This window comes from Notothenia rossii (genome assembly GCF_949606895.1).
Source record: "Notothenia rossii genome assembly, chromosome: 11".
NCBI lineage: Eukaryota > Metazoa > Chordata > Actinopteri > Perciformes > Nototheniidae > Notothenia > Notothenia rossii.
In genome coordinates, this window is record NC_136910.1 from 37548253 (window position 1) to 37574802 (window position 26550).

Sequence of the window (26550 nt, forward strand, 5' to 3'; positions counted from 1 at the left end):
CAGCCTCAGCCGTGGCCGAGGCAAAGCAGCGGGTGTGGGAGAAGTTCGGAGAAGACATGGAAAACGACTTTCGGGCGGCACCAAAGTTGTTCTGGAAAACTGTCCGACACCTCAGGAGGGGGAAGCAGGGAACCATCCAAGCTGTGTACAGTAAGGATGGGACGTTGTTGACCTCAACTGATGGAGTGTTAGGGCGGTGGAAGGAGCACTTTAAGGAACTCCTGAACCCGACAACTCCGCCCTCTATGTTAGAGGCAGAGCTGGAGTATGACGGAGGATCAACACCAATCTCCCGGGGGGAGGTCACTGAGGTCGTCAAACAACTTCACAGTGGCAAAGCCCCAGGGGTGGATGAGATCCGCCCAGAAATACTGAAGGCTCTGGGTGTTGAGGGACTTTCATGGTTGACACGTCTCATCAACGTTGCGTGGAAGTCGGAAACAGTACCGAAGGAGTGGCAGACCGGGGTGGTGGTTCCCCTTTTTAAAAAGGGGGACCAGAGGGTGTGTGCCAATAACAGAGGCATCACACTACTCAGCCACCCCGGGAAAGTTTACTCTAAGGTACTCGAAAGGAGGGTCAGGCCGATTGTCGAACCTCAGATTGAGGAGGAACAATGCGGATTCCGTCCTGGTCGTGGAACGACGGATCAGCTTTTTACTCTCGCAAGGATCCTGGAGGGGGCCTGGGAATACGCTTATCCAGTCTACATGTGTTTTGTAGACTTGGAGAAGGCGTATGACCGGGTTCCCAGGGAGTCACTGTGGGAGGTTCTGCGGGAGTATGGGGTGAGGGGGTCTCTACTCAGGGCCATCCAATCTCTGTACTCCCAAAGCGAGAGCTGTGTCCGGGTCCTCGGCAGTAAGTCGGACCCATTTCAGCTGAGGGTTGGCCTCCGCCAGGGCTGCACTTTGTCACCAATCCTGTTTGTAATATACATGGATCGGATTTCGAGGCGTAGTCGTGGGGGAGAGGGTCTGCAGTTCGGTGGACTAAGGATTGCACCACTGCTTTTTGCAGATGATGTGGTTCTGATGGCTTCATCGGTCTGCGACCTTCAGCACTCACTGGATCGGTTCGCAACCGAGTGTGAAGCGGCTGGGATGAGGATCAGCACCTCCAAATCTGAGGCCATGGTTCTCAGCAGGAAACCGATGGACTGTCCACTCCAAGTAGGGAATGAGTCCTTACCCCAAGTGAAGGAGTTCAAGTATCTCGGGGTCTTGTTCTCGAGTGAGGGAACAATGGAGCATGAGATGGGTCGGAGAATCTGAGCAGCGGGAGCGGTACTGCAATCTCTTTACCGCACCGTTGTGACGAAAAGGGAGCTGAGCCAGAAGGCAAAGCTCTCTGTCTACCGCGCCATTTTCGTTCCTACCCTCACCTATGGTCATGAAGGATGGGTCATGACCGAAAGAACGAGATCGCGGGTACAAGCTCCGAGATGGGTTTTCTCCGCAGGGTGGCTGGTGTCTCCCTTAGGGATAAGGTGAGAAGTTCGGTCATCCGGGAGGGACTCGGAGTTGAACCGCTCCTCCTTCGCGTCGAAAGGAGCCAGTTGAGGTGGTTCGGGCACCTAGTTAGGATGCCACCTGGGCGCCTCCCTAGGGAGGTGTTCCAGGCACGTCCAGCTGGGAAGAGACCAAGGGGTAGACCTAGAACCAGATGGAGGGATTATATCTCTTCGCTGGCCTGGGAGTGCCTTGGGATCCCCCAGTCAGAGCTGGTTGATGTGGCCAGGGAAAAGAAAGTTTGGGGCTCTCTGCTGGAACTGTTACCTCCGCGACCCGACCACGGATAAGCGGGAGAAGATGGATGGATGGATGGATGGAAAACGACCCTTGGATGATGGGTTAGTATACTAAAACCTTTAGGAATCCAAAGTACAACATATAAGTTTAGCAAAAAAAACTCCACCTCTCTGGTGATTTGGGTGGAAATGAGCGTTTTTACCGTTTCTCTGGAACCCATTAGTCGATTTTGGTGACTGACATCTCTTTCTGACCGTTAGAGCCAATAGAATCGAAGGGGAGTTTTCACATAGACACCAACATTACAGTTTTTCTCGATTGCTAACACACATTTTTTTTTTAATTGCTCAGTTTCTCAGAACACTAAACACAATTCACAAAACCACACACCCAAAATAGCAAAACACCTCATTTCTCCTGCTAAATGAAGAACTGCACTCAAAACTACATAAACACTTGCCAAAAGCAAACTTTTGCACCAAATATAACACACTTCATTCATAATACTAGATTGTTTGACCACCCAACTACACACTGCTGAGCATATTCTAAAGCACTTTAATCTTTTATGGGCTATGCTCTGTACATAGACGTTTCTGCAGAGAAAGATTGCTTGAGTATACAGAAATACAGTAAATGAAGAAATACAAATGAGTTGTTAAAAAAAAATCACATTTTATTCAAAAATAACATTGTGTCACATGCATCTCAGCACATAGTTACTATGCTTCGGATCGCTCTAAGTGTGATGGCATTGTTTGCTAAAACCAAGTTTGTAACTGCTGCTTCCTGTGCCTCATTGAAAATCCTTAGCCTTCCACCTGCACCTCTTTGTTTCTCAGTCCTTCAGATAAACAACAAAGATATAGTGGTTGGTCAGTGTGTGTGTGTTGCATAAAAGAAAGTTTACCACAGTACATTGTGCAGGATTTTTGTACAGTTATAGTATGCAACATGCCAAACATTTAATTACAGTAATGAAATAAATACGTTTCACACAACAGATATAAGCACTGATAAATCATGAATTATGCAGAGCTACAAACTGCTAACTAACCTGTTTTCAAGTTTAAGTGTCCGGATTACAGAGGCAACAGTGCATCGGCTTGGATTAGGCTGAACCCTCTGTCCAGCCTCTCTCATCGTCAAACCATGGTTGATAACATTTCATTTCATTATAGTATTCTTCCTCCTCCTCTCACTCTCAGCACAGCTCTTCCTCTTGCTCTTGCTCTTCCTCTTCCTCTTGCTCTTGCTTCCATGTTGGCTTCCATTGTTGCTGTAAGAAAGTACTCACCTGTGGTCTTTTTATAGTGCTAACATCCTGATTGATAAGACAACAATTATGCTATGTTTGGTCAGGTGGAACGTGTTTCTTGACCATTGGTCCATGTGCACGCATTTTGAATATCAGTGTTATGTATGTGCTAACACGTGACTTTATGTCAGATTCCTGTGTCTTACGTGGAGAAACGTGTGCAGTGGTTTGCAAAAAGTGCCATGTTGATTTGCAAATTGTGTGAAAAGCTGAAAACGTGTCTCGAGTTTTGGAGATTTGAGCCGATGTTTTGCTCTTTGAGTGTCAGTTAAAATAATGTTGCTTTATGTATAATGTTAGTGTGTTTGCAATCGAGAAAAACTTTAACACAAAGAGGTGGGGGCTTGCGCATGTAGTTTTGCATGAGAGTGAACCTATCTCTCGCTCTGACATCTGGAAACGGAAAAGCAGGTTTTATTGCTTATGGGTTATCAGAAATCATTTCAAAGGGACACAGACACATTGGATTAACCTATGGATTAACTTCAGCAGCGTCTAAAAGTACAATATACATTTCTCGCTAGAAATCTAATCAAAAAGCATTTTAATGGCCAAACTATTCTACAATTTAGGATTTTCCAGAGAGGGTTATTTGTGAATAGGACCCTCCGGAGCGTTTGCAATTGCCACAAATTGTTGTTTCTTACACGACCACTAGAGGTGCTAAACTTTAAAACGTGACTATAGGTCGTAATGAGCTGCTGAACAATCTACCTATTTGGTCGTATGAGTTGGAGGACTTGTTGGTATTTACATGTTCACCATCTAACTAGAGTGGTTCAGAAATTGTACTTGGACAGCTCTCTCTGCTCACCAGAGATGTTTCTGCTAACCAGCTAGCTTCTTGCTATCACTGCCTGCCTGTTTTGCATTATTTATTAGACGCCTTGAAAAATCTTTCCTGAGTCAGTCTCTGCTTTGGGGTCCTTTTTAAATAGCAAAGCGTCACAGAGAGATCGTATTTATTTTTGAAAAAGTATTATGTAATGAATGGATACTCAATGGCCTTAAATATCAAATAAAACTAATTTCAGCATGTCTTAGTCAAAAAAGCAACCAACCAAATGTGATTATTTTCTCATTTCCAGACTGAAGTCAAAGTGTCATTATCAAATCTGGATAGAAACACAAATCTAATTTGCTTTGAGTTTATCCAACTGTGTCTCAAATTAGATGCAATGATGACACAGATGCAACATGCAGAGTTAAGTTAGTCGTGACGATAGAATGAATATGTCTACATATTATTTATATTTATAGGAGCAAACGGACACAAATGCTGCAGCTTTATTTTCGTCATGTATTTGTCACACCATGCTACATACCGACAGCTACACATGCAGATGGTGCCTTGATGCCCAACTCAACATGATTGCTTGCAAATTACAATGCAGGCAGTCTGTGCTAAAGGTCACATTTGAGAAACAAATTGGATTTTCCAGGAGCAAATGGACAATAATTTGTCTAATTTTCACCAATGCGTAAAGAAATAGGGTGAAAAGTCAGGTGCTTTTAACCGTTAATGTCAAGTAGAGCAATTACATCTCTCAGAAGTTAAACTTGCTCTTGAGATGTAATTGTTCTGTGTCTGTTGTGTGCAAGATCTCATTAAATTGACTCTAATACATCAACTTGAAAAAGCCATGAGCATTTACACCTACAGGGCCCAGTGATCACATCTTTAACGTGTAGTTGGAGCGTTTTATCTGCAAGTGCTTATCAACATTGATTACACCTTAAGCCTGGTTTCAATCGAGAAAAAAAGGACAGGTAATCCAAAGTATTATAACCCATTTAACTTTCAGTTTTTCTCGATTGCTAACACACTAACATTATACATAAAGCACAATTGTTTTAACTGACACTCAAAGAGAAAAACATCGGCTGAAATCTCCAAAACTCTAAACACGTTTTCAGCTTTTCACACAATTTGCAAATCAACATGGCACTTTTTACAAACCACTGCACACTTTTCTCCTCGTAAGACACAGGAATCTGACATAAAGTCACGTGTTAGCAGGTTTAAAACACTGATATTCAAAATGCCTCACACATGGACCAATGGTCAAGAAACACGTTCCACCTGACCAAATACCTGATAGCATAATTGCTGTCTCATCAATCAGGATGTTAGCACTATAAAAAGACCACAGGTGAGTACTTTCTTACAACAACAATGGAAGCCAACATGGAAGCAAGAGCAAGAGCTGGGTTGAGAGTGAGAGGAGGAGGAGGAGGAAGAGCTGGGCTGAGAGTGAGAGGAGGAGGAAGAGCTGGGCTGAGAGTGAGAGGAGGAGGAATGAGAGGTAGAGGTAGAGCAGGAGGGAGAGGACCTTCAGAGGGTTCAGCCTAATCTAAGCCGATTTACTTTCGCCTCTGTAATCCGGACACTTAGACTTGAAAACAGGTTAGTTACCAGTTCTTAGCTCTGCATAATTCATGATAAATCAGTGCTTATATCTGTTGTGTGAAACGTATTTACTTCATTACTGTAATTAAATTGTTGGCATGTTGCATACTATAACTGTACACAAATCCTGCACAATTGACTGTGATAGACTTACTTTTATGCAACACAGACACTGACCAACCACTATATCTTTGTTGTTTATCTGAAGGGCTGAAACAAAGAGGTGCAGATGGAAGGATAAGGATTTTCAATGAGGCACAGGAAGCAGCAGTCACAAACTGGGTTTGGCAAACAATGCCATCACACTTAGAGCGATCCGAAGCATAGTAACTACGTGCTGAGATGCATGTTGCACAATGTTATTTTTGAATAAAATATGATTTTTTTTCAACAACTCATTTGTATTTCTTCATTTACTGTATATCTATATACTCAAGCAATCTTTCTCTGCAGAAACCTCTATGTACAGAGCATAGCCCATAAAAGATGAGTGCTTTAGATTATGCTCAGCAGTGTGTAGTTGGGTGGTCAAACAATCTAGTATTATGAATGAAGTGTGTTATATCTGGTGTGAAAGTTTGCATTTGGTAAGTGTTTATTTTGAGTGCAGTTCTTCATTTAGCAGGAGAAATTAGGTGTTTTGCACTTTGGGTGTGTGGTTTTTTGAATTTTGTTTAGTGTTCTGAGAAACTGAGCAATTAAAAAAAAATATGTGTGTTAGCAATCGAGAAAAACTGTAATGGTGCCTCTGTTAATTGTGTTGTGTTTACCACAATGTCTCACTTGGTCTGATGCTGACAATACCTTGTTAAAAAAAGTATCAATTGGCCGTGCATTCTACGCTACAGGACAGTGGGAAGCATTTCATGTGTGAACTCTATCTGAATCCATCAAAGTCCTATGTGGGGGGGCACAATCACCGAAAAGGCGCTTCTGTATGGATTTTGTGCTGCTGTGAAAGGAAACTGGCTAATGAATCTCAATGACTTGCAATTACAGCTGCTGTACTTACATGCCAGGATCTGCCGAGCGTGTCCAGGAGAGAGCTGCTGGTACTGCGGAGGGACTCCTTCCCCAGGTGCGCTGTGTGGAGAGGCTGTTATTGATTTCAAAGGAAACAGCTTCTTTATTAAAACCCGCATCTGGACCATCTGCTATGAGGATCCTAGAAGTGTTTATATAAGCTACAGGAAAATGTAACAGGAGTGTCTGCACTTAGCCTCTGAATACAACACACATTATGTATTCATGCATGGTCCCTCACATCTGTCATGTTGACTTCATCACTAGCCCCTGATCATTTTATAGAATAGACAAAGCTGACATTGGATATATGATTCCACAATGACGCACAATGCTGTTGACCTTATATATCCCTGAATATAAAGAGGATATTTACCAAGGTCATTTACTGCCAACAGAAACACATTTGCCACATTGGATGCGTTAATTCCCCCAATTCCTTATGTTTACAGACATGCACATATTGAATGTGTCCAACTACATTGTGATTGAAAACATCCTTAGGCAGGAATATATTTGCATGTGTGCCAAATACACATGCAGAGGAATCAAATGAATTATGTGCATTGTATAGGGTTTAAAGAGGCCCTATTATGCTTTTTAGATTTCCCCTTTCCTGTTGTGTGTTCTATAGAATTGTGTGCATGTAAATGGTCTGCAAAGGCTAACATCCCTATTTGGGAGTTCCCCCCCCCCCCCTGCCGGAATCGCCTCCATTGGACTCCTTTGTTTACTTCAGGAAGATAGTGACATCATTATGTAACACTCGGGCTTCTATTGGCTAGCGCTAACACAAAATAGCAAAGGGCCCCTTTAAATAATTGTTGGTATTTGTGTAACTTGTTAATGGACTGCATTTATTTTTGCCCTTTTCTACTCCACATTAAGCTTTATAACCACATCCAACATTCAAAAACATGTTAAACAAACACTGATCTGTAAAGCTCTCATGCAAAGTGCCAAGCTGCTCATCAGGAGAGGTTTGGGGCTGTAAAAAAAGTTTTTTGCAACTTTATATCCATTATTTTTTATAGCATAGACAGAAAACTGCTGATCCACGGACAATATTTGAAGGTACACTTATGATACAATGTCTAGGATAAGATCAGATCATATGGCTAGCTGGTAAGCTAGAACATACAGTAACAGAAAAGCACCAATTGTTCTCAAAAACCCACGGACACTCCCTTTTTAAAAAGCCAAAGATCAAACCAGGTAATTCAGATTTATCGACGGCTGTCTGCCTCCTGAGCCATGTCATCATACCTCCAGTGAGCAGCACCTGGACTAACTAATTGGTGCGTCATTGCTACATGAAAACATGGTCATACATCAAAAGAATGTCATCCCCCTGACAGTTTTCCTGCTCATTAAGGTCCACCCTGTGTAAAACAGCCAAACCCCTGCTTCATCGGTAATGAGGCCGAGACTCTAAGTGAGTTTAACGCTCTCCTGAAAATCACAATAATTATATTTCATCTTTAAGATACATGTAGCCATGATAAAGTAGATTCATTAAAACACGGTTGCCATGGATGCGAGTGAAACCCTATTGTCTTTACTCATAACATTTTTGCAAGCGATGCAGGGGGCTATACAATATCACAAAACGGCATGTGAGGCTTTTGCATGTTTCTAATGCTTTTAATGTACCGGTACTTCATTAACTGCACAATGAGCGCAATTGATGTCCTTACATTTCAGTTTCCATTATTCAAATTCTCTACTTTCTTTGTTTTCACTCTCAGTGCATACACCTCACTTCAATCAACATTATGAATAATTTTGATATTTAATCAATGTTTCCTCAGAATAAATAATATGATGAAATAAAAGCTACAGACAGTAAACTGATTATTTTACAATATTTGGGTAAATGGCCTAAAAACTAATTTAAAGTTTATAATAATGAAGGTTTATTTTTGAAATATTGGGTGATCAAAAGTATCCAACCTTAGCCACTTAAGATCAAATATGATGTACATCAAGTGACAGTAATGGCATATATCTATTTTTCAAAGAAAACACACCTCCCATTATGCTATCAGAGTCAATACAGACTAGAAGGGCAGCCAAGGTTGTGCTCACTCAGTATGCATATCTTCATGGTTAATCATGATTCAAAACACACACTTAGTAACTTGACAAATTGACCTGTATTGGAGGTTTGGGGATGTATTTTCAATGCACACAACATTTTATTTATCATATCCTTATTGATATGCTCTATGCCCGTTAAAAAAACATACACAAGACCACACTGCCAAATCAAATGTTTCCATCTGAGACAGACATGAATAAGCTCTGACAGGATATTGTAGACCCAGTATAAGCTATTATCTTTTTAACTGCTTCCTTTTTTCCTGCACTACGTCTTCCTCCCTTTGTACCATGGAAAAAGATTTAATGCCTGCATTTCACCAGCTATTTCACAGCTCTAACTTTGACATATCCTTCTTGAAAGGCATGAATCAATGCTCCCCTCCTGCTCATATGTATTCACTTCAACATAGACACAGTGCATGTAAACTATGCATTAGTTGAAGTTGCTTGTGTTATTGGAAGTGGACTAAGTCATAACAGCCGTGTTTGAAATATGTCTTCCTCCTCTACTGTGTAAACTCTAACCAGCCCACATTCACATGGAATGTAGTTTGTGTAAATTAAGTATTTCAAAATACACTTTTCAGGCAAGTTTGGTCTTCTAAAAGTTAAAGAGGCCATATTTTTGCTCATTTTCGGGTTCATGTTTGTATGTTGTGTCTCTACTGTGACATGTTTCCATGCTTTAATGTTCAAAAAGCTCTTTATTTTTCTCATACTGCCTGTGCTGCAGCACCTCTTTTCACCCTCTGTCTGAAACCAGAGCCCAGTCTGCTCTGATTGGTTAGCTGGCTGGCTCTGTAGTGATTGTTCAACCGCTTAGAGATTTCCCACACTTGAGCCAATCACGTGCAATGTGTTGGAGCGCTGGCCATTAGAGGCGCGAGTGTAACATAGTGATCAGTGGCGGCTGGCCAATAGGGGGCGATAGGGCGACGCCCTCCCTAAACCACACACAAAAACATTATTATTAATAACAATAATAATACAAACAATAATACTAATAATAATTATATAAATTGTCAATATATGTGTAAAATATGGAGTGCACCCAGAACTATGTGTAAAATATGATTTAAAAATAATTTGCGAAAAAAAATATATGCTTTTCCTAGTAAACCGTATGACTGAAGTTCAGTTCTGAGGCGATGGAGAAATCGCCCCACAGAGGCGGGTCTCTGTAGTAGGTTAGCCAATTGCTGATTCAAGATATGAACGTGTCATAAAATGTAGCCAATCAGCGTCCTCAAAATTACTACCGGAGGGGCGATTATTGTATCGCCCTAAGTAAGCAACTGCTACGGAGCTGGACGACGGCCAAAGGATTGCGGTGAGGAAACACACCGAGGAAGTAGATAAAAACATGCATATTTTATCCAAAATAATGAAGTTTTGTGGGGCTTTTGAGTTGGCTTTGCGTGGGCATGACGAGACTGGCTCTTCAGTCAACCCTGGCATTTTCAGGGGATTGGTGGATTTTGTTTCCTGCACACTGTGCTGGAGGAGCACCTGAAGACCACCACCGTTTTCAAAGGCACATCAAAAACGTACACCACATTGAACTTAAGAATAAGAATAATTATTATTAGTTTGTTACATCTTCAGCTTTTTGTATTACTGTTGATTATACTGTTGTTCTGTTATCATATATATCAATATATATTAATATTTCCATACATAGATATATACATATATATATATATATTATACATCATATACAGTATATATACACATACATACATATATGTGTGCAAGTATTGCTAATACCATTGTTTTTAAGTTGTTGTACAGTCCTCAGTCTCAAATGCTTAAATTGTTTATGGAGGCATTCAAATGTAAGACTAGTAAAGGGTTAGTGAGTGTGTGGGAGAGAAGCTCCCTTTTGGAGGGAACTTTGGGATGTAAGCCTTTGCACACAATTTACTGTAAGACACTACAGGAAAGGGAAAACCCTTAACCTTCAAATTGTGGCCTTTTCTCGAAGCAATTAAGGTGCCCACTATAAAAATTGTAATAGAAAATGTGAATGTGTAAATTGGAATAAGTGACTGCTATGATATTTCTGCCATCTTGAGTTAGCCAAGCTTATAGGCAGGGAATATCAGAACAAAGGGTTCAGTGGGATGGAAATGCAGAGAAAGTTGATGAAATGATTGAAAAAGGTCAGAAGGAGAAGTAGAGAAGAGAATGAGAATAAGAAAAGGGATGAATAAGAGAAAAACACAAGAAAGAAAAAATATACACCAGAATGTGCTCTGGCCCAGCAGCAGCTGTCACTACACTGGTGCCACTCCCCGCGGTGCCACCACTGAGTCCAATGAGGAATAATAAGCTTTAGAAATCCACAAAGGTCACTCACTGCAAAGATCTCCCTCCTTGCTGCAGCCCAATCAGAAATGCCACCACCAGAGCTCAAAAAGAAAATTCTATAGTTAGGAGATAAGGGTGGGAGGGGCCAAGAAGATACAAAAAGAAAGAAGGAGAAACGCAGAGCCAAGCATTCTTAAGAAGATCTTCACCTTTATCTAACAACCAGAGAGCAGTAGAGCAAGGAGGGGGTAGATGAGAGGAGATAATTTAGGAGGGAAGGAAGGGAGGAAAACAAAAAGGACAGAAAGAAAGGAAAAACATTAAGGATGACACCGGGAGATTTTGTACTAAAAGGAAGGCAGAGAGCATTGAACTGAGATAGTAAAGCCTTGGTGATGGTGCAGAGAGAAAGGGAGATGATAGGATTGAAATCATTAGAGGGCGAGAGCATGGGCAAGAGTGAAAATATGCTATAAAGCTTTAGTCTGTGAAAAGAGAGCAGAATCAGTGAGGACACACAGAGCTTCTTTAATCCTGTGTAAGTGTACGGCTGGCCTTCCACTACCAGCTCATACTCAGTGGGGATACAAAAAGAGAGGGAGGCATGAATATACGTATTATCCTTAACCAGCAATATATCATCCGAGAACATATGGCACCTAATTGTCACACTTGAACTTTACAACAGTGAACTATTCAATAACATCATTTCAATCAGGAGAGACGTGATGTATGAAATACATGTTTATTATTGGGTCACATTATATAAATGAAACATAATGATGACAGTTTATAACAAGTGAATGAAATGGTGTTTGGCGATTAGGCCCAGGTTTGGTAGGATGTCATTCGGGAAGGGAAGAACCGTTTCCGATTAACCCCCCCGGGTCTAGACACTGGTGGTGGTGATAAGTGGTTAGGTCCGGTTGGAAGGGAGAAGGTTGAGCTTGGCCCTGAGTTGGAAGCAGGAGGCGAAGGGGTGGAGGAGGGTTGCGCGTTGACACCTGGAAGACAGCTGATGGAAAAGGGGAGAGCATATATAGAGGGATTAACAGGTGCGATAATTAGGCTTGTGAATGGAGGGAAGTGATAGGCTAGCTTGAGGAGTGGCGCTCCCTATCATTTAGTGAAGGGAGCGAGTATTGCCATGACGTGCAATACGAAGTGATAGGTCTTCCTGCCTGAACTTGCGCTGAGCTTCATTTCAATCAGGAGAGACGTGATGTATGAAATACATGTTTATTATCGGGTCACATTATATAAATGAAACATAATGATGACAGTTTATAACAAGTGAATGAAATGGTGTTTGGCGATTAGGCCCAGGTTTGGTAGGATGTCATTCGGGAAGGGAAGAACCGTTTCCGATTAACCCCCAAAAGAAGTGAAAGTATGAAGTACTGAACGTGATGAAATCTTACCTTGTGGGATGCAGTGGAAATCTATGGATGAAATGAGAGGTTAATACATGTGGGGATTTAGACATACTGATGCCTCCTAGGCATCCTCCCTGGACGTACAGGGCTTCCTGGACGTACAGGGCATCCTGGACATACAGGGCATCCCGGACGTACGGGGCGTCCTGGACGTACAGGGCATCCTGGACGTACAGGGCATCCTGGATATGCAGGGCATCCTGGATATGCAGGGCTTCCCGGACGTACGGGGCATCCCGGACGTACGGGGCATCCCGGACGTACAGGGCATCCCGGACGTACGGGGCAACCTGACTTCGCAGGGACACATTTTATACGGACCCGAAGGTTACAACCTGGACGTACAGGGTTAGACATGCAAGGATAAACATGAGCCGCGGGGCGAATATACGTGCTGACATGCTAAGAACCACCACCAGTTATATGCATACGTACCAATTTTAAGGTTGGAGAGACCTTTGGATAGCCAGCACGGCACTGAGGTTCGGACGAATGTAGGATGAGAAGCGGTTGTTGTAGGGAAGAGGAATAATTACCTTGATTGCGGCAGGTTTGCTGCACCTATCCTGAACGAGCCCTGAAATGCTCTTAAGACAGCACCACCAGTTATATGCATGTTTACCATAGGTAAGCTGGAGAGATCTTGGATAGCCGGCACGAGCCGATGCCCGGCGAAGAGGGAGATGTAGACAATGTAATGCGGCTGTTAGCTTGAGTACAATGATGCATGAATATCATACCCTGCTTAACATAAGCCATGTGAGCATGAAACCAAATATATGAGTGCAATATGAGCAGCATGAAATAATATTTGCTTAGGTAAATACTGAGACATGACCCATGATATAGGCAGGGCTCAACGCTAACTTTTAAAAGTGGTTGCCAGGCTGGCAACCAGGCATCCACTTTTGGTTGCCAAAACTGAAAATACAGTTGCCCTTTTTTAGATACCTTATATTTTAAATAATTAAGATGCTATACAGTTATACATCAACTTAAAAATGAACATGCGACACAAGAATGTTCAAATGCTTTACAATAAGTAATTAACGCACTTATTTGAACCTAAGTGGTAGTAAACTTGTCCACCCTCAATTGCTGGTATACAATAGGGGTTTCACCAACTAATCGACTAGTCGACTACCTTTACCACTAGTCGGCGCTGTAGGCCCTAGTCAACTAGTCGTGAAAAAAATGAAGGTAAACGAGGTGCTGCAAAATGCTCCAAAACACGTCCGACATTCTTATGTATGGCAGCACTTCAACGAAGATGTAACCAACTCCACAGTGAAGTGTCAGTTGTGTACAGCTGTACTGAAGTACAATACAAATGCATCTGCTATGCGCAACCATCTGAAGATGAAAACACCCGCTGCCGACAGCTAGCACTAGCAGTAATGCTAGCACCAGTGAGCAACGGACCGGCGTCAGCATTGAACAGAGGCAAACGAACAGCAAGAAAACACGGGTCAACAGTGATGCGGATGATGAGCTACGGGATTACTGCCAGCGGACGCCGCATATCCCTACATTGGATAATCCACTGGAGTGGTGGGCAGAAAACGTGCACCGCTTCCCCCGCTTTCGAGGAACTACCTGGCTATTCCAGCCACAAGCACCCCGAGTGAGAGGGTTTTTTCCCTGGCACGCAACACTGTCACCCGAAAGCGGCCAAGCCTCCTTCCCTCACATGTCGATGCGTTGGTGTTCAAACCCAACCAAAATATGGAAAGGTGGACGTTATCGTGGAGGACAGCGAAGTGTTGCGCAATGCGCTGTTGCGCACTGGATTTACGTGGCATTTATGTAAACAAGAGTTTTTTGCTGTCGATTTTGGTGAGTCCAGTTACTGTTTGTTATTTAGTCAGCCATGTAACACAAATTAAAATGCAGTGTTAAATGTTACTGTATGAGTATAAAATACAGTTGTACACCTCTCTTTGTGTGTCTTTATTATGACGTAACGACTAGTCGACCAGTCGACTGCTATTTTGAAAAACGTGTCGACTAGTAAATATTGGTAGTTGTGAAACCCCTAGTATACGATATACCAGTAGTGCTGCTGTTGTCCTGTTCTTCATAGATCCCTCACAAATGAATTGAGCAAGTCACCAGTTTCTTGATCATCCGTTGTCTCCCTTTCAAATGTGGGTTTTCTTGACCTTTGTGCTGACCCCCACCATATACCCATTGGCCCTTCAGCATTGAAGTCTTGGATTGGCCAGACTAATACATTTCTAATGTTAAATAAATGAAAACCATTCACAGTTAAACATTTGATATTAATTATTGATGCTGTAAATTACCTTTAATATGTCTAACTATATTTAAAATGTGTTCCCTTTTTATAGAAGTGATTATAATTTAATGCAACCATTTTTCTATGGTAAAGTTTCGTTTTGCACTTTTATTTTGGTAGTAATAAGATCGGGACTCTTATTTAGAAGGAACTTTTACCGGAAGTGAATGGAAAACATTCCTTTGTTTTTCGTTTGGGTTTTACCTTACGCTTCATCAGTTGAATCACTTTGAACATTCGTTTGAGAAGTTGAGGTGTTGGCTGAACTTTTACCACACAGTCAAACAACTTATTTTTGCTTCGCCATTTTGTTGTAAAACGAACACACCGCACCGCGCATGCGAGTAAACGTGCATCGCTTTCTGGCTCCGTAATCACGCCAATGCACGTGCAATTTAAGTATCAGGTTCCGACTGGTCACAACAATAAATATCACTCTTAAAACAAATATGAACATTTATCTATTTTGGGGTGCACGTTTTGCTGTCCTTATTTCTTATGTTAAAAACTGGTTGCCACTGATGGCAACCAAAGTCCAAGAAGTGGTTGACATTTTTCTGAATGGTTGCCAATGGCAACCTGGCAACCGTTACTGTCGAGCCCTGATATAGGACTAGCTTAATTAGCAGTTTACGCCACGGTGAGACGTGGATGCTGATGTGCTGGTTGGGTGATTAGACTGTCTTCTATCATCTTACATGAACTTCTTTCTCCCTGAAAGAAACCCCCCCAAAAAAAAAAACCACGGATGCTGTGTTGAAGCTTGAAACTGCGGTATTTACTGAGCATGTGACGGGTAGTAGTTACCCGAACTGCATAACTCCATGCTGTAACGCGTTACACCCGAAGCTGCCTGAAACTCACCTTAACCCTGAACTAAAGGCAACAATGCATAAACGAACTTCTCTCTTTTTCTCTCTCCTTATTCTTCTTCTCTTTCCTCCTCTCTTTTCTCTTTCTTCCGTTCTTTTCTTTTTCTCTCTCCTTTTTTCTTCGTTCTTCTCTTCTTTTGCTTTTCTCTTCCTTGTTCTTCTTCTTTGCTCTTCTTCTTCTCTGTTTTCTTTTCTTCCTCTCTTTTTCCTCTTCTCTTGCCTGTTTTAGCGGTGAGGCGCAGGGAAAGGAGGCAAGCCTGCTGTGCACTGAACCTGCTAGCCGTCTATGACGCACTTAGTGTCCAGTACTGGCTACTGAGCCGGGAGGAGAAGTAGCTTCGATGGGATGTAGCTTAAGCCCTGCCTGCCTGCAAGAGGGGTTGTAGTTGAAGCCAGAAATGGATGAAGCTTCGCGAGCGATGAGGGCCCGTTCCGCGTGAAGCCGGAAGCGCCGCATTAGAGCGGCCCTGATGCCAGTGATGCTCTCTCTCGACTGAAGGCGTGCGTCAATTGTTTGCCTGAAGTAGCCCCTTTCCATTAAGCCGGAGGAACTTCTGTGGAGCCCGATGTCCTTGTCTTTTCCTTCCGCGTCCGGGTTTGCGGGGTGGCCGGCTAGAACCGCTAGCCAACTGGGGAACGCCGCCTGTAGCCTAATCCGCAAGACTGCGGAGCTGATGAATATATACCTGGAGCTGGGACGAAGCCCTGCTGCTGCTTGCGCATTGACACCTGGAAGACAGCTGATGGAAAAGGGGAGAGCATATATAGAGGGATTAACAGGTGCGATAATTAGGCTTGTGAATGGAGGGAAGTGATAGGCTAGCTTGAGGAGTGGCGCTCCCTATCATTTAGTGAAGGGAGCGAGTATTGCCATGACGTGCAATACGAAGTGATAGGTCTTCCTGCCTGAACTTGCGCTGAGCTTGATATTGCACTTCATTTTAAAGCCCAAGCACGCAATTAAAATACTGTGCAATGCAGAACCGTATGGAAGATATTGCAAGGCAAATTTAAAATTTTGTGGTAACAGATATACATTTGGGGGGAGAAAGGACAGATTAGCTTATAACATAAAGACTGAAAGCAAGGTAGGATACTGACCTGTAGTCTCCGATGCTTTAGAAATCTGCATAACAGCACGTTTCTCTGTTTTGAGTCATATTAAGTGAATAATTGTGGTTTGAATGAGACAAAGAAAGACAATTACTGTAAAGACATGTCCTTGGATGTGGGGAACTGTGACGGACTTTCTAGCCTATATAAAGCTTAGTAATACTAGTGTCCAAATCTGGTCAGAATCCTCTTTCTTTTTCCTCCTTGTTTCCATATTTTGTAAACTTGGCAATTTTTTTGCTGGTTTTAGCTATTTACCAAACAGACCCAACGTAAAACTCAAGGTATCTACGTTCTCCGTTTACCTCTTCTTGTGTAACACAAAATAAGTGGGATTTTAAAAGGTAAACCTTACTTCGGGGTGGCGAAACATTAAATAGGATTCAACTAATAGCTCACTAAGAGCAAACTTAGTGAGCTATGTTTGCTCTTAGCTTGTTCAACTGCAAGGCATACATCTCACCTAAAAAGCATTCAAAAAAAGATGTAGGTAGAATTATAATCTCTCCCAAACAGCTTGTAGCTATGTAGCCTGGAAACTGGAGGCAAAGATCCATAAGAGCCCAGTGAGTGCTGCATTTGTCTGGAAGGGCTCGTTGTTGTTGACTGGGCGAAGGAGAGAAATGTCAATTATCTTTTTGCATTGCCTACGTTTGTCTCAAGCTAAGTCATCCATGGAGCTGCCAAACTGAAGTGAGGGAATCAAAATATGTGGATGGCTCTCCCTGAACACCTCTATAAACTCAACAGACCTCCACTTACAATTCTTAATACTTCTGATACTACTTATATAGTTAGGAAGAGGCACATATTATAAACTTTGGAATTATTCGTAAAAGGTTACACATGTTGCAGCCATGAATCTTATCTGCCTCACATCCTCACAAATATCTAATACGCACATGGTTCTATTCTTATAAAGAATTCATTCAAAGCATATATTGCTCGTATTGCTGGGTGTGAGCTCGGGCAGGAACAATAGTTACATCTTGGAAAGAAGGATGAAGAAGAGAGTGCTCAGCCTTCATTGTGATGTAAAGTATGACATCAATAATAGATGCGTGTACATTTCTCATTCTGTTTGCTGAGGCCATTCAACCAGCTGTGCTCTTTCAATCTGCTTTACTCTTGAACTCTGATTCAACTCGTTGTGTGTCCTTTGTTCCTCCGCCTCCTCTGGAGAGTGATGTACCTGGTTATGCGCTGACTCATCGTGTACGTATTGAGTGAGTAGTAGTTTATATGAATACTTCAATCCCTGTTTAAGATCTTTATCGCTTAATGCTTTCCTTTCACTCCCACTATTGTAATGCAAATAAATCAATTTCTAAGCATCGTACTTGGCTTTAAAGGATTCCTATTAAAACTTTTTTAGCAACTTTAGTATGGACGCAAAGCTGTAGGCTGTCTACTATCTTGGCAAGGTCTTGCTGGACCGCAGCCACCAAAAAATATCAAAGCTTTCAAATGTTTTTCTAAAGAAATGGTGTCAGTGAAATACCGACACCTTCCTTCTCCAAGGTGAAAAGGACTTCTTTAGTGAGTTTATTTCTGTCAACTCTGAATATTTGTGAATTGGACTAAATAAATAAGTTTGACTTGATGTGACATAAGCTCAGTGGAGAAATGACTGTCCTGAGGATATATTAGTCATTGATTAGGTTTGATCTATGTGAAGTTAGTAGTGCTGGGTTAACTCGAAGAGGGAATATTTGCCTTTACTGTCTTAATGTTAGCTTATTCATTCACAGAGGATACGTTCTGTGCCATGACTGTCTGTCTTTCTGCCAGCAGTGCATTTCCTGCAGAAGAAGGTCAATCCTACAGGACTATCTGAAAGGGCCCATGTCATGCTTTTCCGGTTATTACCCATCCCCTTGTGTGTTATGAAGGTTTTTCTGCATGTAGAATAGAATAGAATAGTTTAATGTCATTATACATGTACAATGAGATAAATGCTTCTCCCTTTCAAGGGTGCCATCAAAACAAAAACAAAACATCACAACATAAGACAACAAAATACACGCAGTATACATACTTAGGAATAAGGGATAAAGGAATAAAGAATAAAGTGCAGTAATTATTTCCAGGAGTAGAAAAATAAAATCTGTAATGTAATAAATAATAATAATAATAGTGTGTATTTATAATAATAATAATAGTAATGATATATATGTATATGTACAGAGTCACATTGATTCACATTTCAGGTGTTAAGAGCAATGATGGCTCTTGGGAAAAAAACTGTAAACGGTCTGCAGAGTCACAAACCCTCAAAGTACACCCTGTAGCGAGTAAAACTCTAACACAGAAAAGACCTGCCTATGCTGCCCCAGAACGCCTAGTTGGATATTTCTCATTTTCCATTGTTTTCTTCCTGGGTTCTGTGAAATGTAAACACCAAAATCAACAACAAATGACCGGATTGGCCCAAATGGACCAATCCGCGGAGCACCTCACACACCAGGATCCCTTGGCTAACTAACAGGGAGTCCCCATTGACTTGCATAGAGCTCCCTGAATGCTGGTAATAGACGAGTTGGGATCGCGGAGAAATGCTTGCCGCAGACCCATTCTCACAGCGTTATAAACCTTTTTCTTACTCAATATCAAGCCGCACTTATTGTTTTTACTTCGGCTGTGAGTGTTTGTGTGTGCTCAGGATGAGTTTTGCTTGTTCACGCAGTATCGCCGACCCGGAAACCTGTCTGCTCCTCGCAGCAGCAGCGAGCCTCGCAACGTCCCGACCAATCAGAGCACACAGGGCTCACAGGGAGGGGGGGGGGGGGGGGGGCAGGAGCTCCAACAAGCCGTTTAGGACAGAGAGTTAATACCCATACTTTACAGAGATGCTGTATGAGAAAGCAATGTGAGTTGGGAAATTGCACATCCATCCATCCATCCATCCATCTTCTCCCACTTATCCGTGGTCGGGTCGCGGGGGTAGCAGTTCAAGCAGAGAGCCCCAAACTTTCTTTTCCCTGGCCACATCAACCAGCTCTGACTGGGGGATCCCAAGGCGCTCCCAGGCCAGAGAAGAGGTATAATCCCTCCACCTGGTCCTAGGTCTACCCCTTGGTCTCTTCTGCTGGACGTGCCTGGAACGCCCAGGTGGCATCCTTACTAGGTGCCCGAACCACCTCAACTGGCTCCTTTTGACGCGAAGGAGGAGCGGTTCAACTCAGAGTCCCTCCCGGATGAATAAACTTCTCACCTTATCCCTAAGGGAGACACCAGCCACCCTGCGGAGAAAACCCATATCGGCCACTTGTATCCGCAATCTCGTTCTTTCGGTCATGACCCATCCTTCATGACCATAGGTGAGGGTAGGAACGAAAATGGCCCGGTAGACAGAGAGCTTTGCCTTCTGGCTCAGCTCTCTTTTCGTCACAACGGTGCGGTAAAGCGACTGCAGTACCGCTTCCGCCGCTCCGATTCTTCGACCCATCTCACGCTCCATTGTTCCCTCACTTGAGAACAAGACCCCGAGATACTTGAACTCCTTCACTTGGGGTAAGACTCATTCCCTACTTGGAGTGGACAGTCCATCGGTTTCCTGCCGAGAACCATGGCCTCAGATTTGGAGGTGCTGATCCTCATCCCAGCCGCTTCACACTCGGTTGCGAACCGAGTGGTGCAATCCTTAGTCCACCAAACTGCAGACCCCCTTCCCCACGACTAGGTCTTGAAATCCGATCCATATTACAAACAGCATTGGTGACAAAGTGCAGCCCTGGCGGAGGCCAACCCTCACCAGAAATGGGTCCAACTTACTGCCGAGGACCCGGACACAGCTCTCGCTTTGGGAGTACAGAGATTGGATGGCCCTGAGTAGAGACCCCATACTCTTGCAGCACCTCACACAGTAACTCCCTGGGAACCCGGTCATACGCCTTCTCCAAGTCTACAAAACACATGTAGAACGGATAAGAATACTCCCAGGCCCCCTCCAGGATCTTTGCGAGAGTAAAAAGCTGATTCGTCGTTCCACGACCAGGACGGAATCCGCATTGTTCCTCCTCAATCTGAGGTTCGACAATCGGCCTGACCCCCCTTTCGAGTACCTTAGAGTAAACTTTCCCGGGGAGGCTGAGTAGTGTGATGCCTCTGTAATTGGCACACACCCTCTGATCCCCCTTTTTAAAAAGGGGAACCACCAACCCGGTCTGCCACTCCTTCGGTATCGTTTCCGACTTCCAAGCAACATTGATGAGACGTGTCAACCATGACAGTCCCTCAACACCCAGAGCCTTCAGCATTTCTGGGCGGATCTCATCCACCCCTGGGGCTTTGCCACTGTGAAGTTGTTTGACGACCTCAGTGACCTCCCCCCGGGAGATTGGTGTTGATCCTCCGTCATACTCCAGCTCTGCCTCTAACATAGAGGGCGGAGTTGTCAGGTTCAGGAGTTCCTCAAAGTGTTCCTTCCAACGCCCTAACACTCCATCAGTTGAGGTCAACAACGTCCCATCCTTACTGTACACAGCTTGGATTATTCCCTGCTTCCCCCTCCTGAGGTGTCGGACAGTTTTCCAGAACAACTTTGGTGCCGCCCGAAGGTCCTTTTCCATGTCTTCTCCGAACTTCTCCCACACCCGCTGCTTTGCCTCGGCCACGGCTGAGGCTGCTGCCCTTCGGGCCCGTCGGTACCTTGCAACTGCCTCGGGAGTCCCCCGGGATAACAAATCCCTGAAGGCCTCCTTCTTCAGTCGGACGGCTTCCCTGACCACCGGTGTCCACCAGGAGGTTTGAGGGTTACCGCCCCTTGAGGCACCTAAGACCTTGAGACCACAGCTCCCCGCCGCGGCTTCGGCAATAGAGGCTTTGAACACCGACCACTCTGGTTCAATGTCCCCAACCTCCACCGGAATGCCCGAAAAGCTCCACCGGAGGTGTGAGTTGAAGGCCTCCTGGACTTGGGCCTCCTCCAGACATTCCCAGTTCACCCGAACTACACGTTTGGGCTTACCAGGTCTATCCAGAGGCTTCCCCCGCCACTCGACCCAACTCACCAGCAGATGGTGATCAGTTGACGACTCCGCCCCTCTCTTTACCCGAGTGTCCAAAACATACGGCCTCAGGTCCGATGATACGATAACAAAATTGATCATGGACCTTCTGCCTAGGGTGCTCTGGTACCACGTACACTTATGAGCATCCTTATGTTCGAACATGGTGTTTGTTATGGCCAATCCATGACTAGCACAGAAGTCCAGTAACAAACCACCACTCCGGTTCAGATCAGGGGGGCCGTTCCTCCCAATCACGCCCCTCCAAGTGTCTCCATCATTGCCCGCATGTGCGTTGAAGTCTCCCAGCAAGATTAAAGAGTCCCCTTCAGGAGCCCCATACAGGACTCTTTCCAGGGTCTCCAAGAAGGCCGTATACTCTGAACTGCTGTTGGGTGCATAAGCACACACAACAGTCAGAGTTTTCCCCCCCATAACCCGCAGGCGTAGGGAGGCGACCCTCTCGTCCACTGGGGTAAACTCCAACAATGAAGCACCCAACCGGGGACTTGTGAGTATCCCCACACCCGCCCGGCGCCTCACACCTTGAGCAACTCCGGAGAAGAATAGAGTCCAACCCCTATCCAGAAGTAAGGTTCCAGAGCCGACTCTGTGCGTAGAGGTAAGCCCAACCAGATCCAACTGGTAACGCTCCACTTCCCGCACAAGCTCCGGCTCCTTCCCCCCCAGAGAGGTGACGTTCCACGTCCCCAAAGCCAGCTTCTGTCGCCGGGTCTGGTCCGTCGAGACCCTCCACTCTCACTGCCACCCTTCTGGTAGCGCACCCGACCCCATCGCTGTTTCCCGTAGGTGGTGGGCCCGCGGGACGGAGAAGCGGAGGTGTTACCCACGTTGCCTTTTCGGGCTGTGCCCGGCCGGGCTCCGTGGCAAGCCCGGCCACCAGACGCTCGCCGACGAGTCCTCCTTCTGGGCCTGGCTCCAGAAGGGGACCCCGGGCTTCCTCCGGGCCGGGTATCCTCACTTCGTGTGTTGTCTTTCATGAGGTCTTTTGAACCAATCTTAGTCTGGCCCTTTGCCTGAGACCAATTTGCCATGGGAGACCCTACCAGGAACACAAGGTTCCAGACAACACAGCGCCCAGGTTCATCAGGGCACACAAACCTCTCTACCACGGTAAGGTGAGGGAAAAAGAAAAAGAAAAAGAAATTGCACAATTTAAATCTATTCTAGTAGACCACAACAATGGAATTATGATCAGTAGAAATGGCCATGACATGGGACCTTTAAGGAATACTTGCAGAAGGATCTCAAAGTACAAATGTCCACATAAAAGCTTTGCAATTCTCTCATTCTTTAGACACAATCTATTTGCTGACTTCGCAAGTATTGAGTCTCTCATAGTGTTGTACAACAATTACATCTTTAACTTTGTCAGGGTTGAGTGAAGCAAGCAGGACCCAAATGCAGATTGCAAAGAAAAATACCTTTATTCCAAGGCCAAAAAACGTCAAAAACAGAACACTACCCCGTGACACAGTCAAAGACACACAAGGAACCAACAATGACAGACAGCAAAAACAGAACTTAAATACACACAAGACTAATCAACGAAACAAGAGACAGGTGAGGAGGGAGGAGAAAACACAGGGGGGACAAGGTGAACACAATCGGGTAATCAGACAGGAGGGAACAAAGACAGAAAGCAACAGGCAAGACAGGGGGTGAACACTTATCAAAATAAAACAGGAAACCAGAGACAAAAAAAGACAAGACAAAACAAAACACAGACAGATCGTGACAAACTTAGTGTTATATTGTCCCGAGTGTTAATGGATCGGATCCACAACAAAGTCCTTGTTGCTAAAGATTGCAGGATTGTCTGGATGATATGATGACCAACGTTCAAGAATATGGAGCAATACCATCTCACTTTACCTTCATTCCCTCTTATCTTACAATTAGAACATAACATACAAATGAACCTATCAAAAAATGTAAAAGCATGGTTACAATGATAACAACAAAAGAAAAGCACATATAGAACATAATGCAACAGAAAAAAATGGTGTGCAAAGAAAGGGAAAGCCAACAAAAGAATATTAAAGCAACACAAAAGATATAGATCAGGCATTGAATAGGGCTTTATATAGAAATATGTTTCAAAAGGTAAAGTGCCCTCTGCAGTACAGTACAATACCACCTGATTGGGCCTTTAGTGCATCGGTCCCAGCATAACAAATCGGAAATGAAACACTGTTAATGGCATATATTAAATTACCTGATGCTATCACACATATTTGTGGCTATAAATGTACATTGATCGACACTTGAATCAGTCTATCGATTATAGCAGGGGTGGGGAACCTCCAGCCTCCGGGCCGTATACGGCCCGCGAGACCATTTGGTACGGCCCTCGAGGTAATTTATAAACACACGCAAAAAAGAAAAAAATTCAAGAAATCTAGACCGCAAAATAATTAAACAAGCTTGTTTTTCCTGGCCAAGTTCAGGGTCCTTGAACACAACACGAGCCTAACGTGTCATCACGTGGTATATGTCTCGTCTGACAGGAGTGTAGTTCTAACGGAGAGCACCAGAACGCGGCTCCGGGCCGGGACTTCACAAATTGCAATACCCATAAGGAGCCGTACACATGCCGCAGTTTTTGCGTGGCTGTGTCTTTAGTTGTAAGCCCAGTGGCGATCTGTTCATCTGTCATACTGATCATACAGTCAATAACTTTGTTGTTATTAGCATCTGGTTAGCCAGCTATGCTAACGAATATAAAAAGCTTTTTCTCCAACCAGTGAGGTAAACGCACATCTTATGATCATTATAGTTATAGAAAAATAAGAGAATAAAGTAAACAGGTATAAAATACTAATATGACAGCAAAAAAAAGTTGTTATTAATAAACAAGAATACAGTTTAAAAGGGAAGTGATTTGTAAAATATCCATAAAGAAAAAAATCTGCTTACAGTTCTGTTTCATATGGGTGTTGAGAGATGTATCCATAGATCTCTTCATGTTGCTCTCAAAGTGCACCAGATTGATGCTTTTAACTTCAACATTTAAAGAAAATCTTCCTGGTGATGCATGCCCCCAAACCCCCCCCCCCCCCCCCACCCCACTTAAACTGTGCATGAATGCGCGGGTCATGGTCAAATATCTGGATTAAGACGTTGTTTTTTCTTTGCATAGCATGAAAGAAAGGCGAAATGAATGGGCTTTGATTTGAGTTTTTTAAGCAGACGTTGAGTTCAATAATTTGTACGGCCCTCGAAGGATGTTGTAAAAATTGAAATGGCCCTTGAGAGAAAAAAGGTTCCCCATCCCTGGATTATAGTTTCACCACATTAGGGGGTGGTTTAAAAGGGTCCGATTCTTAGCATGCAATATTCTGGTGGCTATAATAAACACACAAAGTACTTCATTTACATAAGACGTGCGTGTTCTAAATTAAAAAAAATGTGTGGGGGTACAACCTGATCAGTCAGTAAGAGGCTGATGAAGGTGAGAAAATGCAGCCTGCAGGGGGGGGAGACTGCACGCTGATATATGCTGTGGCATGCATTGTCCTCCGGTTGAGTTCAGGATGACTTTTTCATGTGGAACACTGCAGCATCCCTAATGATTCAAACCACAGAAGTGCTTAGATCATCACAAGTGTGCTTTTACACAACACACTCATCCAAAGTTTGCACCAGCTAATAAAAACACCCACTATGCCCACAGACGCCATGAGTCGACACAGTACCGACACACAGGTGTGAAAATGATCCTTTTTTTAGCTGTGCTGGCTTAGAATGTGAATTTAAAGAGGGCATATTAGGCTTTTTTGGAGTTTTTGTTCCATGTAGTTTGTTATATAGGCTAAACCAATCAGACAAAGGGTGAAAAGAGGTGCTGCAGAGAAAAATAAAGACCTTTTTGAACATTAAAGCATGGAAACATGTCACAGTAGAGACAATACATATAAATATGGATCTGAAAATGGGTCCTCTTCACACTGAATGATCTCACAGCAGAAATCTAAATAACTTCTACTGCTTAAATATGTTAATTCAGTTTCCCGTAAGTCTCTCTTATGGCAGACAGAGGAGATTGAATGTGCAGTTGCATCTGTCATTATTTTCTCACAACTGATAAAGAAATATTTTTGGGATGAAGATAACTTCTTAACTTTTCCAATAAATTAGGGAATTCATGAGGGTTATTAAGGCTGAGATACACTGACTGTTGATTCAGTTAATTTCAGGTGGAGCAAGTCCAGAGAGTCTTCTCTTAATCAATACAGTTTCTTTTAATTCTGGGAAACAGCTTCGCTTGCTTGTAGATCCCAGAGGTCGGAGCCTATGTAAATTATGTTTCAGTGTGGACTCTCAGGTTAAAGGTTCCTCCTTGTAGGCTTTGTGTTTAAGCCTTATTTATTCTGGAAAACTCCCTGAGATCAACATAAGAGACCTCAAAACAAATGACACGCACCCACAATCAAAATCCCAGTTTATTACAAGTACAATTGTTATTTAGAACAATTAATAGTATGAAAATAACAGCAGGTTAAATAAGCATTAGGAGCAATTAGCATCTAATTTCAAGACAGTTTGCTTTTTAGCTGTGCAATGTGATTTGTTCTCTATGAAAAGGAGAGCAACCTTCGCTCTGTTCCAATCATGTTTATGAACAAGATGTGATACATTACTACGATATCTTTTATATGGCTGTATTAAATCAATTAAAACATCAATGGTAGCATAGAAAGGAGTCAAATTGTGTATTTTGGTACTTTGAAAACTGTTTTTAAATACTGTACTTAGGAGAGCAAAGGCAGACATGGTAAAGGCCAGATTTGCTGTTATGTCAAATCCATAGAAGAAGAAATCATTAGCATGGTGCAGTATGTTACATTTGATTTAAATTAAATGGCAGTGTACTGAAGTTGTT

The 26550-nt window shown here is 43.3% G+C and overlaps 3 protein-coding genes across 7 annotated transcripts in view; all 3 read right to left on the reverse strand.

The window, feature by feature from the left end:
• Positions 1-26550, reverse strand: part of LOC307024060 (uncharacterized protein) — a 118947-nt gene that overhangs the window by 19427 nt on the left and 72970 nt on the right. The window lies entirely within an intron of this gene.
• Positions 11647-26550, reverse strand: part of LOC307024276 (uncharacterized protein) — a 78957-nt gene continuing 64053 nt past the window's right edge. For all 5 annotated transcript variants that reach the window (XM_079658295.1, XM_079658294.1, XM_079658286.1 and 2 more), the window contains one exon: positions 11647-25233. In XM_079658295.1, the coding sequence (XP_079514421.1) occupies positions 20406-22079 (1674 nt within the window). In that variant the 5' untranslated portion in view covers positions 22080-25233 and the 3' untranslated portion in view covers positions 11647-20405. The remainder of the gene's footprint in view (positions 25234-26550) is intronic.
• The window catches only part of LOC307024355 (uncharacterized protein), a gene marked incomplete at its 5' end in the record, with an annotated part of 44132 nt that continues 29228 nt past the window's right edge, over positions 11647-26550 (reverse strand). Inside the window, one exon of the mRNA XM_079658420.1 lies at positions 11647-11930. Within this exon, the coding sequence (XP_079514546.1) occupies positions 11832-11930 (99 nt within the window). The 3' untranslated portion in view covers positions 11647-11831. The remainder of the gene's footprint in view (positions 11931-26550) is intronic.